At 53.0% G+C, this 12,061-nt stretch overlaps 1 protein-coding gene across 4 annotated transcripts in view; it reads right to left on the bottom strand.

Annotated features, from left to right (window-relative positions):
- Positions 1-12,061, bottom strand: part of ANXA11 (annexin A11) — a 46,117-nt gene that overhangs the window by 10,944 nt on the left and 23,112 nt on the right. For 3 of the 4 annotated variants that reach the window (XM_023204808.2, XM_023204811.2, XM_023204810.2), the window contains exons 2-6: positions 5,972-6,034; positions 3,983-4,098; positions 2,191-2,583; positions 460-547; positions 116-210 (exon numbers count right to left, since the gene is read on the bottom strand). In XM_023204808.2, coding sequence (XP_023060576.1) covers positions 116-210; positions 460-547; positions 2,191-2,583; positions 3,983-4,098; positions 5,972-6,026 — 747 coding nt within the window. In that variant the 5' untranslated portion in view covers positions 6,027-6,034. Of the gene's footprint in view, positions 1-115; positions 211-459; positions 548-2,190; positions 2,584-3,982; positions 4,099-5,971; positions 6,035-6,388; positions 6,503-12,061 lie in introns of all 4 variants that reach the window. The other variant, XM_023204809.3, reaches the window with a different exon arrangement.

The raw sequence follows: 12,061 nt of genomic DNA, 5'->3' as shown, positions 1-12,061 counted from the left end.
CTCCTTACTGTCCATCCGGGAGACCCGGGCCCACCCAAGGAAAAGCAGGGGTGAGCAGGGCTGTGCTGAGCTCAGGACACACCTCGCTGTCCCGCGCCCCCACCCCGCAGCTCACCTTGCCGTAAGCTGTCTTGAAGGAAAGGAGGATCTGCTGCCGCTGCTTGTTGGAGCGACTCCCCAAGCAGTCAATGATGGCCTGCTCATCAGTCCCTGGAGGAAGAAGCAGCAGGGGTGGGTCGGGTAGGGGTCATGAGATGCTCTGCAGCTGAGACCTCCCTGGCCTGGGTGCCTCAACTGTTCTGGGCATGCCAGCCGCAATCCCACATCCATCTTCTCTTTTATTACCACCACTGAGGCCAGGTCTGCGTCCCCCAGCTACCCTAGCCCACAGAGCCACTGTGAAACTGCCTGGGGAATAGGGGGCAGGGGGTAGGATTTGAGCCACCCAGGGTCTCTTACCAAAGCCTTTCATGGCCTTCCGCAGGACCTCGGCATCTCGCAGGGGGTCAAAGCCAGGAGCATCAGCGATGGTGCCTCGGCTTCCAAACTACTCGGACAAACAGTCACAGGTAAGATGATATGCATGCCACCTTCCCCAGATTCAAGACTGCTCCACCCCTAGACTCTGGGAACAGCCCTTTCTCTAAGAGTTGGAGTATCTAAAGGAACCCACAGTCAACAATGCAGAGGACTCTACACCGAGTCTGCCTAACTTGACTGTTATCTGGCCTTGTGTTCTAGTACTGAAGCTTTTTCCTGGCTCCAGTGGCTGGGAGCCCACCTAGAGCTGAAACCTGACGCTGTAAATCTGCCCAGTGCCCAGGTCCTCCAGGGCTGGGGCTCAGGCTCCCGATGAAGGGCAGGCCTCAGGAGCAGGGGCTATGGCCTCTCTCATAGATGACTGGTCTCCACAGCACGTGAGCACACGTGGGTACTCCTAACTGGGCTGGCTAGCCCATGTGGACCCTCCAGCGGATGCAGGTATTCAGATTCCACAACTGTGCATGGCAGCCTGACGACCTCTTGATCTAGCACTGGTTCCCTGGCACTGTTCTCTAGACTAGCACCTGCCGGACTTCCTCCAGACCCTGACAGCTGCACAACCCAGCAAATTTGAACTTTCCAGGTTATACTGTCTCCCAGTGGATTGTCTTCCTAGGAGCTGGTACAAACTGGTTGTAACACAATTATGGGGGCAGCTCAGGGAAAAGATAAGGGAGGAGGGAGGGAGGCTGGAGGATGGCACAGGGGTGGGGGAACGTGTGGGTATGGAAGGGAAGGAGGAAAGGAGACCCTCTGTCTAAAAATAGTCATCAAGCACATACCACTACCCCTGTGCTGGCTGGCTGGGCCATATAACCATGACAACGAATTCTAGGCTCTGCAAACATGAACTGTTCTCCAAAATGAGCCAAGATCAACCCTGGAGGAACTGCCAACATTTTCCCTATCCAAAGGGAATTTTAAGAATCCTCCAAAACCTGTCTGTAGGGGGTGCATATCAAGGGGACTGAAGACGCTATTGGGCACAAAGCCTTAAGACAGGTGGCCTGGGCAGTTCTTACAAAACACACAGCCCAGGCAGTGAATGACACAGGAATAAGGAGTACTCGCCAGGAGCATTCTGACCCAACTCGCAGGTGGAGTGTCTCATCACACTGGGAGACACAGGGCAGCTCCCTTGGGCCTTAAGCAACACAACCCAGAGGTGGGAGTCTGCAAGAAGGTGCCGCTCTTTGTTTTTCTGTTTCTTGTTGTTGTTGTTGTTGTTTGTTTGTTTGTTTTAAAGATAGGGTCTTACTCTGTTGCCTAGGCTGGAGTGCAGTGGCATGATCCCGGCTTACTGCAACCTCTGTCTCCTGGCCTCAGATGATCCTCCCACCTCAGCCTCCTGAGTAGCTGGGCCTACAGGCACACACCACTATGCCTAGCTGATTTTTTTCTATTTTTAGTAGAGACAGGGTTTCACCATTTTGCCCAGATTGGTCTTGAACTCCTGGGCTCAAGCGATCTGCCCACCTCAGCTTCCCAAAGTGCTGGGATTACAGGCATGAGCCACTGTACCCGGCCGACACTCTTTGTTAAAACAAGAAGTTGCAGCTGGAGGCCTGCGCCTTTCCCTGTCTCCCCATCTACTGGGCCATGTGTCTCCAGTCTTTGGGGCCCAGGAGGCAGTGGGCTGACACTCACCTGGGTTGGGGGCACAGCGGGGGTGACGGTCCCAGACCCTGGGTATCCTGGGTAGCTCGGCACTGGCTGCTGCTGCTGCCCAGGGAGTGGCACTGGAGGCTGACCGGGGTAGGTCACTGGTGGCTGCCCAGGGTAGGCCCCTGGGGGCTGCTGTCCAGGGGGTGGCATGGGCTGGCCCGGCACAGGGGCCCCTGGGTATGGCGGATATGAGGGCATCCCGGAGGATGGGTTTCCTCCTGGGGGTGGATACATCCCATAGGGAGGAACAGGCTGCTGGGCAGAGGGGGGCTGCCCGAACCCCCCAGGGGGCACTGGTGGGTAGCCAGCCCCAGGGGCCCCAGGGTACAGGTTGGGCATGTTGGCTCCTCCAAACGTTCCAGACATGTTGGCCGCCTGCAAGGACACAAAGCAGAGCATGAGGCCAACTGCACTCTGTCCCTCCACGCTTTTTCATATCTAAGCCAAATCAGTCCTCACAGCGTCTCCGCTTGTGGAACGTGAAGTACCGTTATACCTATTTCACAGACCACAGAATGAGTTTACTTGCTCAAAGCTACACAGCCAGTCAACAGTGCGGCTGGATGCAAACCAGAGATCCTCACCCCCTTCTGCAGGGGAAATGCCTTCCCTCTCCACATGGCTGCTCCTCCCATCCCAGACCACCTGGGTGAAGGTTAAGAGCTCACTGCCCAAGAAGGCATGTGGGTCCCATACTCAGGGTTGGGGGTACCCCCATCACATCAGCCTGCTACCCACAGACACCGCTGGCAGGCATGTTCAGGTGAATCTGCACTCACCAGGAATAAAAGCCTAAATCCTTAGGATGAATAGCCTCCTACACCCTGCAAGAGGTGGACCCCCAGACTTCATTTCTCGTCTCATCCCGTCGCCTTTCCACTTTAGCCACACTGGCCTCTCCTCCCTGTCCCCAAGCACCTCAGGCCCCCTGGCACCTCAGGGCACTGGCATTCCCTAGACATCCATACAGCACTTCCTTCCCCTGCTGCAGGTCTTTGCTCACACATCCTCTTTTCAGCCAGACCCACCTTACTGCCAACTTAAAATCATTATCCCTCCATCACCCCACCCCCACTCCTGACCCCTTTACCCTGCTCATCTTGTTCCCATGGCACCTACACTTTCAATAACATCACATCGTTGACTTAAGTTACTACTTGTCTTTTCCCCATAGATGATAAATGCAGCACGGCCGAGATTTTTGTTTATTTTTTTCACATACCCCCAGTGCCTAGAACTGGGCCTGGCACAAATTAGGGTGTGTACTGGTTGCATAATTTCCTCTAAGCATACGTTTGTTTTCAAATCATAAAATGTATTATTTTAAAAGCAAAACAACAAATTTAAAAAGTAGCATGTCTGCCCAAGACACCTGCCACACACCCACCCAGGCCTAACCACAAGAGCCCTCCATATGTACACACACGCACACGCAGGTACATGGATGTGGATATTCATATATAGCACGTGCATGCACACTCATGCACATACCCTCACCACCCTCCCGACCCTAACCCCGCAGGGCTAAAAGGGACCTGTGAGATCATCTGGTCCCCCCACCCTCATATAGATGGGAAAAGTGAGACCCAGACAGGGGCAGAGAGCAGGTGGCAGAAGCCTGATGAAAACCCTGTTCTGAGGTACAGCTCAACACACTACACACCACAGCAACACACACATAGACAATTCTGGAGCCCCGGAGGCCAGCAGCTTTGATTCCTCTGGCCACGCAGGTGTGGCGTCGGGGCCACCTCAGCAGGAAGGCTGGACTCACCATTCCCGAGAGGTAGTCCTGGTTAAATTGTCCCGCATAGCTGGCCACGTTATCCAGCCCAATGGGAGGCATGCTGGGCGGAGGAGGGTAGGCAGCACCTCCCCAGGGACCACCACCTGAAAGCAACATCAAGCCATTTAGCCCCTACCAGTCCCCCCACCACACAGGGAAAGGCAGAGATGCGAGCTCCCAGGTGGTCAGGAAGGGAGGCCCAGTAGAGCCTCGAGCCTCAGGACACCACAGACCACATGAAAACACCAGGGGGAAAGTCTCCCCCTAGCCCACTGGCAGAGGAGGGGACACCTTCCCCTCTTCCCAGGGAGGAAGGTGGAGTTCCCCAATCACTGCCAAGACCCTCTGTGGGGTATTAAGGAGGTTGGGAACGCCCAGGCAGGCTCTGCCCTCCCGAGTGCACCATCATGGAGCGGGAGGACAGACAGACTGTTGTGGGACACCACACTGAGCCCATGTCAGAGGTGACCATAGGGAGCTCTGAGATTTCAGTAATGTGAAGGCATTGGCGGGAGGGGCTTTGGCTGTTGTCTATTACAAGTCTGTAAAAGGCAGGGAGAAGCAGGATAAGAGGCTGGAGGCAGACGGGGCTGGGTCATGGTAAACACAGACACCAGTCCACAAGAGGACAGGAAGAAACAGAGGTGAAAAACCCACTCTGAAACCAGCAGGACTGGTAAGTGCCCTGGGGCAAGGCTTTCACCCTCCTTAGGCTTGTTTCCTCAGCTGACAAATGGGCTAATAGCGAGTGTATGCCTAGACTGCTGTGACGAAGACTGAGTTAACACCTGCAGGGCTCAGCTGGGTGCCCGATGGGCATTCGACATCACCATGGGGCCTCTAGCCTGTTAGATGCTTTCCTGTCCATGGCAGCTTCGGATCGGCTTTTCATCTCCAGGGCTCCAGACTCTCCAGGAAGAACCTTCCCTAAATCTCCTGCCTCCTTCTCTGTTGCTACTCAGAGGCTGTTCAGCTGTGCTAGCAAAGGTGGCAGCGGCAGGACTTCTACTACAGAGAGGGAACCGAGGCCAGTGCCAGCCAACCTGGGGTGGGCTTGTTCAGAGGGCAGTAGCCCAGTTCAGCCCCTAACGTGCTCTGGGACAGCAGCTGAGCCACCTCTCGGTCTGAGTTTGTTCTTCACCTGCTGAACGGGAGGGAAGGTAAATGGCCTGCAGGTCAGTGGTGCTCAAACCACAGGACCTCAGCTCCAGAGAAATGAATGATGCCTGGGGGTCCCCTGGGGCGAGGGACAGCGGCTCAGGCACCCTCAGGATGACCAGCCTTGGAATGGCCCTTTTCTCCCCTTGGTCCCATGAGCCCTCATATTTCCTTTCCCATAGTGGGGACCAAATCTCATTTGAGGACCAAAAGGGGCCAGGGCCAGAGAAGATGACTTCTCCATGTGACTACCTACAGCTCCTGCAGAAAACAGGGAATGAGTGACCTTTGACCCTTAGCATCTGCCTCCACTCCCTCTCTTGGCAAGGGGGATCTTGTTGCTGCAAACCCATACACCTTGAGCAGAGGGTAGGAGAGGTGGCAAGAGGCAACCATCACCTAGGAATGCTTTGGAGGGCACCACATCAGAGGCTCTGCCTGCCTATCTCATCAGTATCCAGGACCACCTAATGAGGGAGAAATCCTTGAAGCAATTTTGCAGGGAAGAAAACTGAGTCTCAAAGTGACAGCATCTGCCTACTGTTACTAGAGAGTAAGGCAAGACACCCAGCCCTAGGCCTGGGCCAGGGCTTTCTGGAGCCAGTTTCAAACCCAGGCCTCCCATGGCCTCAGCCTCAATGCTCTTCTCCAGCCCCCGCCCCCGCTGGCTGTCCCTCTGCTCCTGTTGTCCTCTCCTCCCCTGCTGGGCTGTGCTGTGAGGGGAGGAGGGGAGGGAAGAAACTACTGTTCTCCCCTCTCCACTCCCAGCCACTGTACAGAGGCAGCATTCACTCTCCTCCCCACCCCAGACCCTCTTACCTGGTGCAGCTGGTGGGTAGCCGCCTGGGGGCGGGGGATAGCCAGGGTAACTCATGGTTAAATCTGGAAGAGAAGAGGAAAGCACATTCAGGCTCTGTCTGGGAGCCCCTGCTGGCCTGTGGGAGCCAGCTTCTCAAGAGGGCAGCCACCTCCACAACTGGGACCCTGCAGGAGAAGCTGCTGTATCTGCCCTGCTTGTCGCAGCCCAGTTCACTGCCCCCTGCTGGCGCCTCCAGCTAGAAACAGTACCCACCAGCATGCTGCCTGACTTCTGGGCCAGGGCCACACCCCTGGCCCCACTCACAGTGACAGGATTCACTGCCCACCACGCTGTTCCCTTGAAAGTCCCTCTCACTGAAGCTTTGCTCCTGCCTCTGCTGGCAAGGGTGCAGTGTGCCTCTGGGTCTGTTCTCCCACCTCAGAGCTAGAGATGCACTGCCTCATTCTCAGGGCTCCAAGTCTGTCTCTCTTCATTCTCCAACCTCTGGTTTATCAGGCAAGGGGATCTGGTAAGGTATGGAATCATCGTTCCTAGAAGCAAAAAGGGCCCTCAGGAGGTTCATCTGATGCAGGGTGAAGAACCAGGGCAAATGAGGCAGCACCACCCTGTTTCTGCAGCAGAGGCTGCTAAGAGAAATAAGGGATTTGCAGATCTGTCAGTAAGGGAAGAAGAGAGGCCAGGACAGGTGCGAAGTGAGACACCTGCTCTCATGAAGTCCCTCTGAACATGGATCCCTTGGCAATGTCCCATTCCAGTTAAATTGCAAGGAGGGACACCAGCCACATTGTGCAACCTGCCTGCTCTTGCTAATAGCAGCTCCTGCTGCAGTTTGCAGAGACACCCAGTGGCAGGCAGGCATGTGAGGAAACCTGCAGCCTCCCTCAATAATCACACCTGCTTGTCTCGGGTACGTGGTTTCTTTTTACACTCTGGGTCTCACGCTGCAATGCATATCAGAATCACCTGATGGGATTTTTAAAACACATTGCTGGGCTCCACCACCAAGAGTTTCTGAGACAGTAGAACCAGTTTTTGCATTTTGAACAAGTTCCCAGATGATGTTACTGGTCCAGGGAACTCACTTAGAAGACCACTGTTTTGGCCATGCTATCCAACTATAAGAGTCTAGTTGCCCTTCATATCTATCTTGAAGAACTGGGCATGTTGGGTTTTGTTTGTTTGAGACAGGGTCTTGCTCTGTCACCCAGGCTGGAATGCACTGGCACAATCATGGCTCACTGCAGCCTTGACCTCCTGGGCTCAGGTAATCCTCCCGCCTCAGCCTCCTAAAGACATGTGCCACCATACCCAGCTAATTTTTCTTTTTTTTTTTTTTTTTGAGAGTCTTACTATGTTGCCCAGGCTGGTATATGCTGTTTTTTTAATTTTATTATTTTTTGAGTATTTTAATTTTATTATTTTAATTTTTTTTTTTTTTTTTGAGGCGGAGTCTTGCTCTGTCACCCAGGCTGGACTGCAGTGGCGCGATCTCGGCTCGCTGCAAGCTCCGCCTCTGGGTTCACGCCATTCTCCAGCCTCAGCCTCCAGAGTAGCTGGGACTATAGGCGCCCGCCACCATGCCCGGCTAATTTTTTGTATTTAGTAGAGATGGGGTTTCACTGTGTTAGCCAGGATAGTCTTGATCTCCTGACCTTGTGATCCGCCAGCCTCAGCCTCCCAAAGTGCTGGGATTACAGGTGTGAGCCACTGTGCCCAGCCTATGCTGTTCTTTTTAAGTTTTTATTATTTATTTTTTTTGAGACAGGGTCTCACTCTGTAACCCAGGCTGAGTGCAATGGTGTGATCTCGGCTCACTGCAACCTCTGCCTCCTGGGTTCAAGTGATTCCCCTGCCTCAGCCTCCCAAGCAGCTGGGATTATAGGTACCTGCCACCACGCCTGGCTAATTTTTGTATTTTTAGTAGAGATAGGGTTTCACCATGTTGGCCAGGCTGGTCTCGAACTCCTGACCTCAGGTGATCTGCCCGCCTCGGCTTCCCAAATTATTAAGATTACAGGCATGAGCCACCATATCTGGCCTATTTTTATTTTTTAGACAGGGTCTCACTCTATCACCCAGGCTGGAGTACAGTGGTGCGATCTCAGCTCACTGTAACCTCCGCCTCCTGGGATCAAGGCTTGTGCCTCAGCCTCCAACAGGAGGGCGCAACTATCCCAGCTAATTTTTGTATTTTCAGTAGAGATGGAGTTTCGCCATGTTGGCCAGGCTGGTCTGAACTCCTGGCCTCAAGTGATCTGCCTGCCTCAGCCTCCCAGAGTGCTGGGATTACAGGCATGAGCCACCGTGCCTGGCCTACATGCTGTTTTTAAGGAAGCTAAGGAACTTCCTTAAGGTACCACCGGTCCCCATAGGGTGGGTCTGGTTTTCAGCCCTATGGGTATAGTAATTTGTTTGGCTCAGTGGGTCCAGGGGTGACTGTAGGCAAAGCCCTATGGCTTTGGAGAGAGCTGGAATTGGCTCCCTGTAGTGTGGACCAAGGACCTACTCCTTGCACAGCTTTCGGTCTCTCTGAGCCCCTAAGCACATGGTGGGTGAGGTCCCCGGTGGCATCACCTTCAGAGAGGGTGTGACTCATGTCCCTGAGGCTGGGTGGGCTGTCAGTACAAAGCCCTCCCTGTCCCGGCCCCAACTTGATCCTTCATGCCCAGACTCTGCCAAACCCTCCAACTTCACTGGTGAGGAGGTAACCTGGGGGATGTAAATGACCAGTGGGCCAGGAACCTTCTAATAAGAGGAACTGCCCCACAGGTGAGCAGGAAGAGCCGGGATGGTGTCTCTGTCACATTCCTCTCTGGAGACACCACTAGGCAGGACCTTTGAGCACCAAAGACACTCTCCACTCCTGGCCTCCTCTCAGAGAAATGAAGCCAAAAGCTCCACCCACAGCCAGGCCAGGGAAAAAACCCAAGAAACAAAAGTTGGATACCACCCTGTTCCTTACACCAAGTAAATTCCAGCCAGGCCAAAGAATGCAATGAAAGAAGTAGCCCCAAGAACCAAAGGCAGAAAATAAAATTTCAGCATCAGAGACAAACTAGAAAAAAAAAAAAAAAAAGATGAGAAAAAAACTTAGGAAAAAAGTGTTATTAATATAATAAGAAAAAGATCAACAACCACTAGAGAAACTGTCAAATGATGTGAACAGATCTGGTAGTTACAGAAAAGGAGCTGAAGATGTTTACCTTCACCACTGTGCTGAGGAAATCACCAATTAAAAATACACAGATGTCAGCCAGGCACAGTGGCTCACGCCTGTAATCACAGCACTTTGGGAGGCTGAGGTGGGCGGATCACCTGAGGTCTGGAGTTTGAGCCCAGCCTGGCCATGGTGAAACCCTGTCTCTACTAACAATATAAAAATTAGCCGGGCGTGGTGGCAGGTGCCTGTAATACTCGGGAGGCTGAGGCAGCAGAATGGCTGGAACCTGGGAGGCGGAGGTTGCAGTGAGCCAAGATTGCGCCACTGCACTCCAGCCTGGCCGACAGAGCGAGAGACTCTGTCTCCAAACTAAATAAATAAATAAAACACAGAGATGTCAAAATTTTAAATTTAAAATGACACACCTTTGACTCAGCAACTCTACTTCTGTAAGAGACTTCCCTAGACACACACCTGTGTGAAATGTCATACAGACATGAATTTTACTACAGCCTTATCTGCGACAACTCCTAAACCTCCACCAATGAGGCTGGTTAAATAAACCACAAGAGATCCAACAATGGATACTCTGTAGCTATTTCTGGAATTAGCCAGCTCTGTACATGGAAAGATGAAATGACCACCATTATTAATCAAGGTGCCGTACTGTATACGTACTAAGCTAATAAAAAACCCAGAAACATACTAAGTGGTTCCTGTGTGTATACGTGCACGGACCTCCTTGGAATGACACACAAGAAACGAGCTAACACTAGCTGCCTCTCGAGAGGAAAGTTGGGGCTAGAAAATGAGGCTTCCGGTTTAGATCTGTTTCCCGTGCCTTTCTGCCACACACGTATTGCCCGTTAAAAAACTTCTAAAGAGGCCCAATTCAGGTGCGGATTTCTGAGCTCACTTGAGGCTAGCCTTTTGGCCCCCAAAGTCCTGGCTGGTCTTTCTAGACTAAAAGAACACATACAGGGTCCATTCAGTTCCAGGCAGCCTTGGTAACCCTGGAGGGCCTGCAGGCCAGCCCTGATGGCACTAGTGGAGTTCATTCCTGGGGTGGCTTTTAAGGGATTTCCCAGCAGGAGTCAAAATCTGCCCCGCACAGCCCCACAGAGCAGGTCAACCCCACTGTGAGCTGTGGTCCTGAAACCCTGGGTCTTCCCCTCTCCCCAAGATATACCTCTAGTCTCTAATCTTACCTTCTTAGAAAGAATAGCCTCATTTTTCCCTCTACCATTCTCTGCCTGAAACCGTTTCAAGTCTGCTCCCCACTCTTTTTCTTTTTTGAGAGAGAGAGTCTCACTGTGTCACCCAGGCTGCAGTGCAGCCGTGCGATCTCAGCTCACTGCGACCTCCACCTCCTGGGTTCAAGCAATTCTCCTGCCGCAGCCTCCCAAGTAGCTGGGACTACAGGTACCTGCCACCATGCCAGGCCAGGCTGATTTTTGTATTTTCAGTAGAGACAGGGTTTCACCATGTTGGCCAGGCTGGTCTCGAATTCCCAACCTCAGATGATCCGCCTGCCTTGGCCTCCCAAAGTTCTGAGATTACAGGCGTGAGCCACCATGCCTGGCCTGACCCCACTCTTATCTTTCTCTTTTGGTTCTTTTCAGAACCAAAGGCCCCAGGTATGGTCTGAAGAGTGCAGGGCAGGACCTTCCTCTCCCTCCAGTGGATGCTACTCCCTACCTCCCTGGACTGGTATATGTGGGTTTTCCAGGCCACAGAGACCTTATGTGGGCTCCTGTGAAATTTCTCCCTTGGATTCTGCCCATTGCTCCAGTCTGCTGAGACCTTCTGGGATTCTGCTCAACATCAAACATCTTCCCCCTCTCTCTCAGCTTTGTTTTACATCCATGGACACAATAGACATGGCATTTGTGTTCTGCCAAGTAGCCACGATGAAAGGACCAATGAGGGACACTACAGAACTGTCACACTCAGAACTCCTCAGTTCAACATCAAACACCAGGCACCATGTGGGTGCAGGCATTTAACCAGCTCTCCCCCAACTCACTGCCACCACCCAGTACACATTTCTCCACGTGCCCAAGTGAGGGTTCTAGCACATCTACTCTGAAGAGATCCTGTTTATCTGCCTAATTACCCCCAGAAGAAAAATAAACGCAGCCCAGTAGCCAGGGGTGACCTTCAGGTGGACACAGACTCCCAGTGCTGACCAATCTGCCCCCCAGCTATCCATGTTCCAGGAGGCTAGAGGCTGCAGGATCAGCACACTCTCTCTGACTCACAGAAGCAGCATTCTTCTCCTTTTCTTTGAAAATTAAGAAATCTGCTCACGGTCCGGTCTTCTGGTAACTTTGACCTCTGCATTTTTTCAAAAGAGGCCACCACAAGGGACTGTCCTTGGAGGAGTCATTCCTGGCACCCCAGGGCTGCCAAATCTGGGCTCAGCAGGATTTCTAAGGCCCTCATGTCCCCCTCTCTAGCCTGTTCAACCCCCACTCTCTAGGAGAGAGGCAACACAGTGAGCTATAATCCAGCAGATCTGCTCTCTCTCTCTCTGGCATCCATGAGAATCATACCTTCCGCCCTGACCAATGCCCCTCTCCTCCTTCTTTCCTTGCATGGGGCAAGTGACATGCTTCACACTGCTGGTGCAATTCTGATGGCTGGGGCATGTCCCCCGCTCTATGCCTGCTTTGACATGGGGACTCAATGGAGAGGGCCTCCTTAGGGATTGGTCGAATTCTTAGAAACCTGTCTCAGGGGAACTTCTGGCCTCTGGTCCTGCCTCTCAGGGCAGGCTGCAGCACAAATACTGCCCTTCCTTCCTCACTGCGACCATCCACCTGCAGCTGTGCACCTGATTTCATCCAGCTGGGGCCCTCTCCAGTTGAATCGGTGCTTCTGGAAAACAGTCACCTATAGGGCTTGTTAAAACCCAGATTGCTGGGCC

Source organism: Piliocolobus tephrosceles, chromosome 9 (genome assembly GCF_002776525.5).
Source record: "Piliocolobus tephrosceles isolate RC106 chromosome 9, ASM277652v3, whole genome shotgun sequence".
NCBI lineage: Eukaryota > Metazoa > Chordata > Mammalia > Primates > Cercopithecidae > Piliocolobus > Piliocolobus tephrosceles.
The sequence above is the reverse complement of the archived record's forward strand: the minus strand, read 5'-3'. Positions and strand labels throughout refer to the sequence as shown.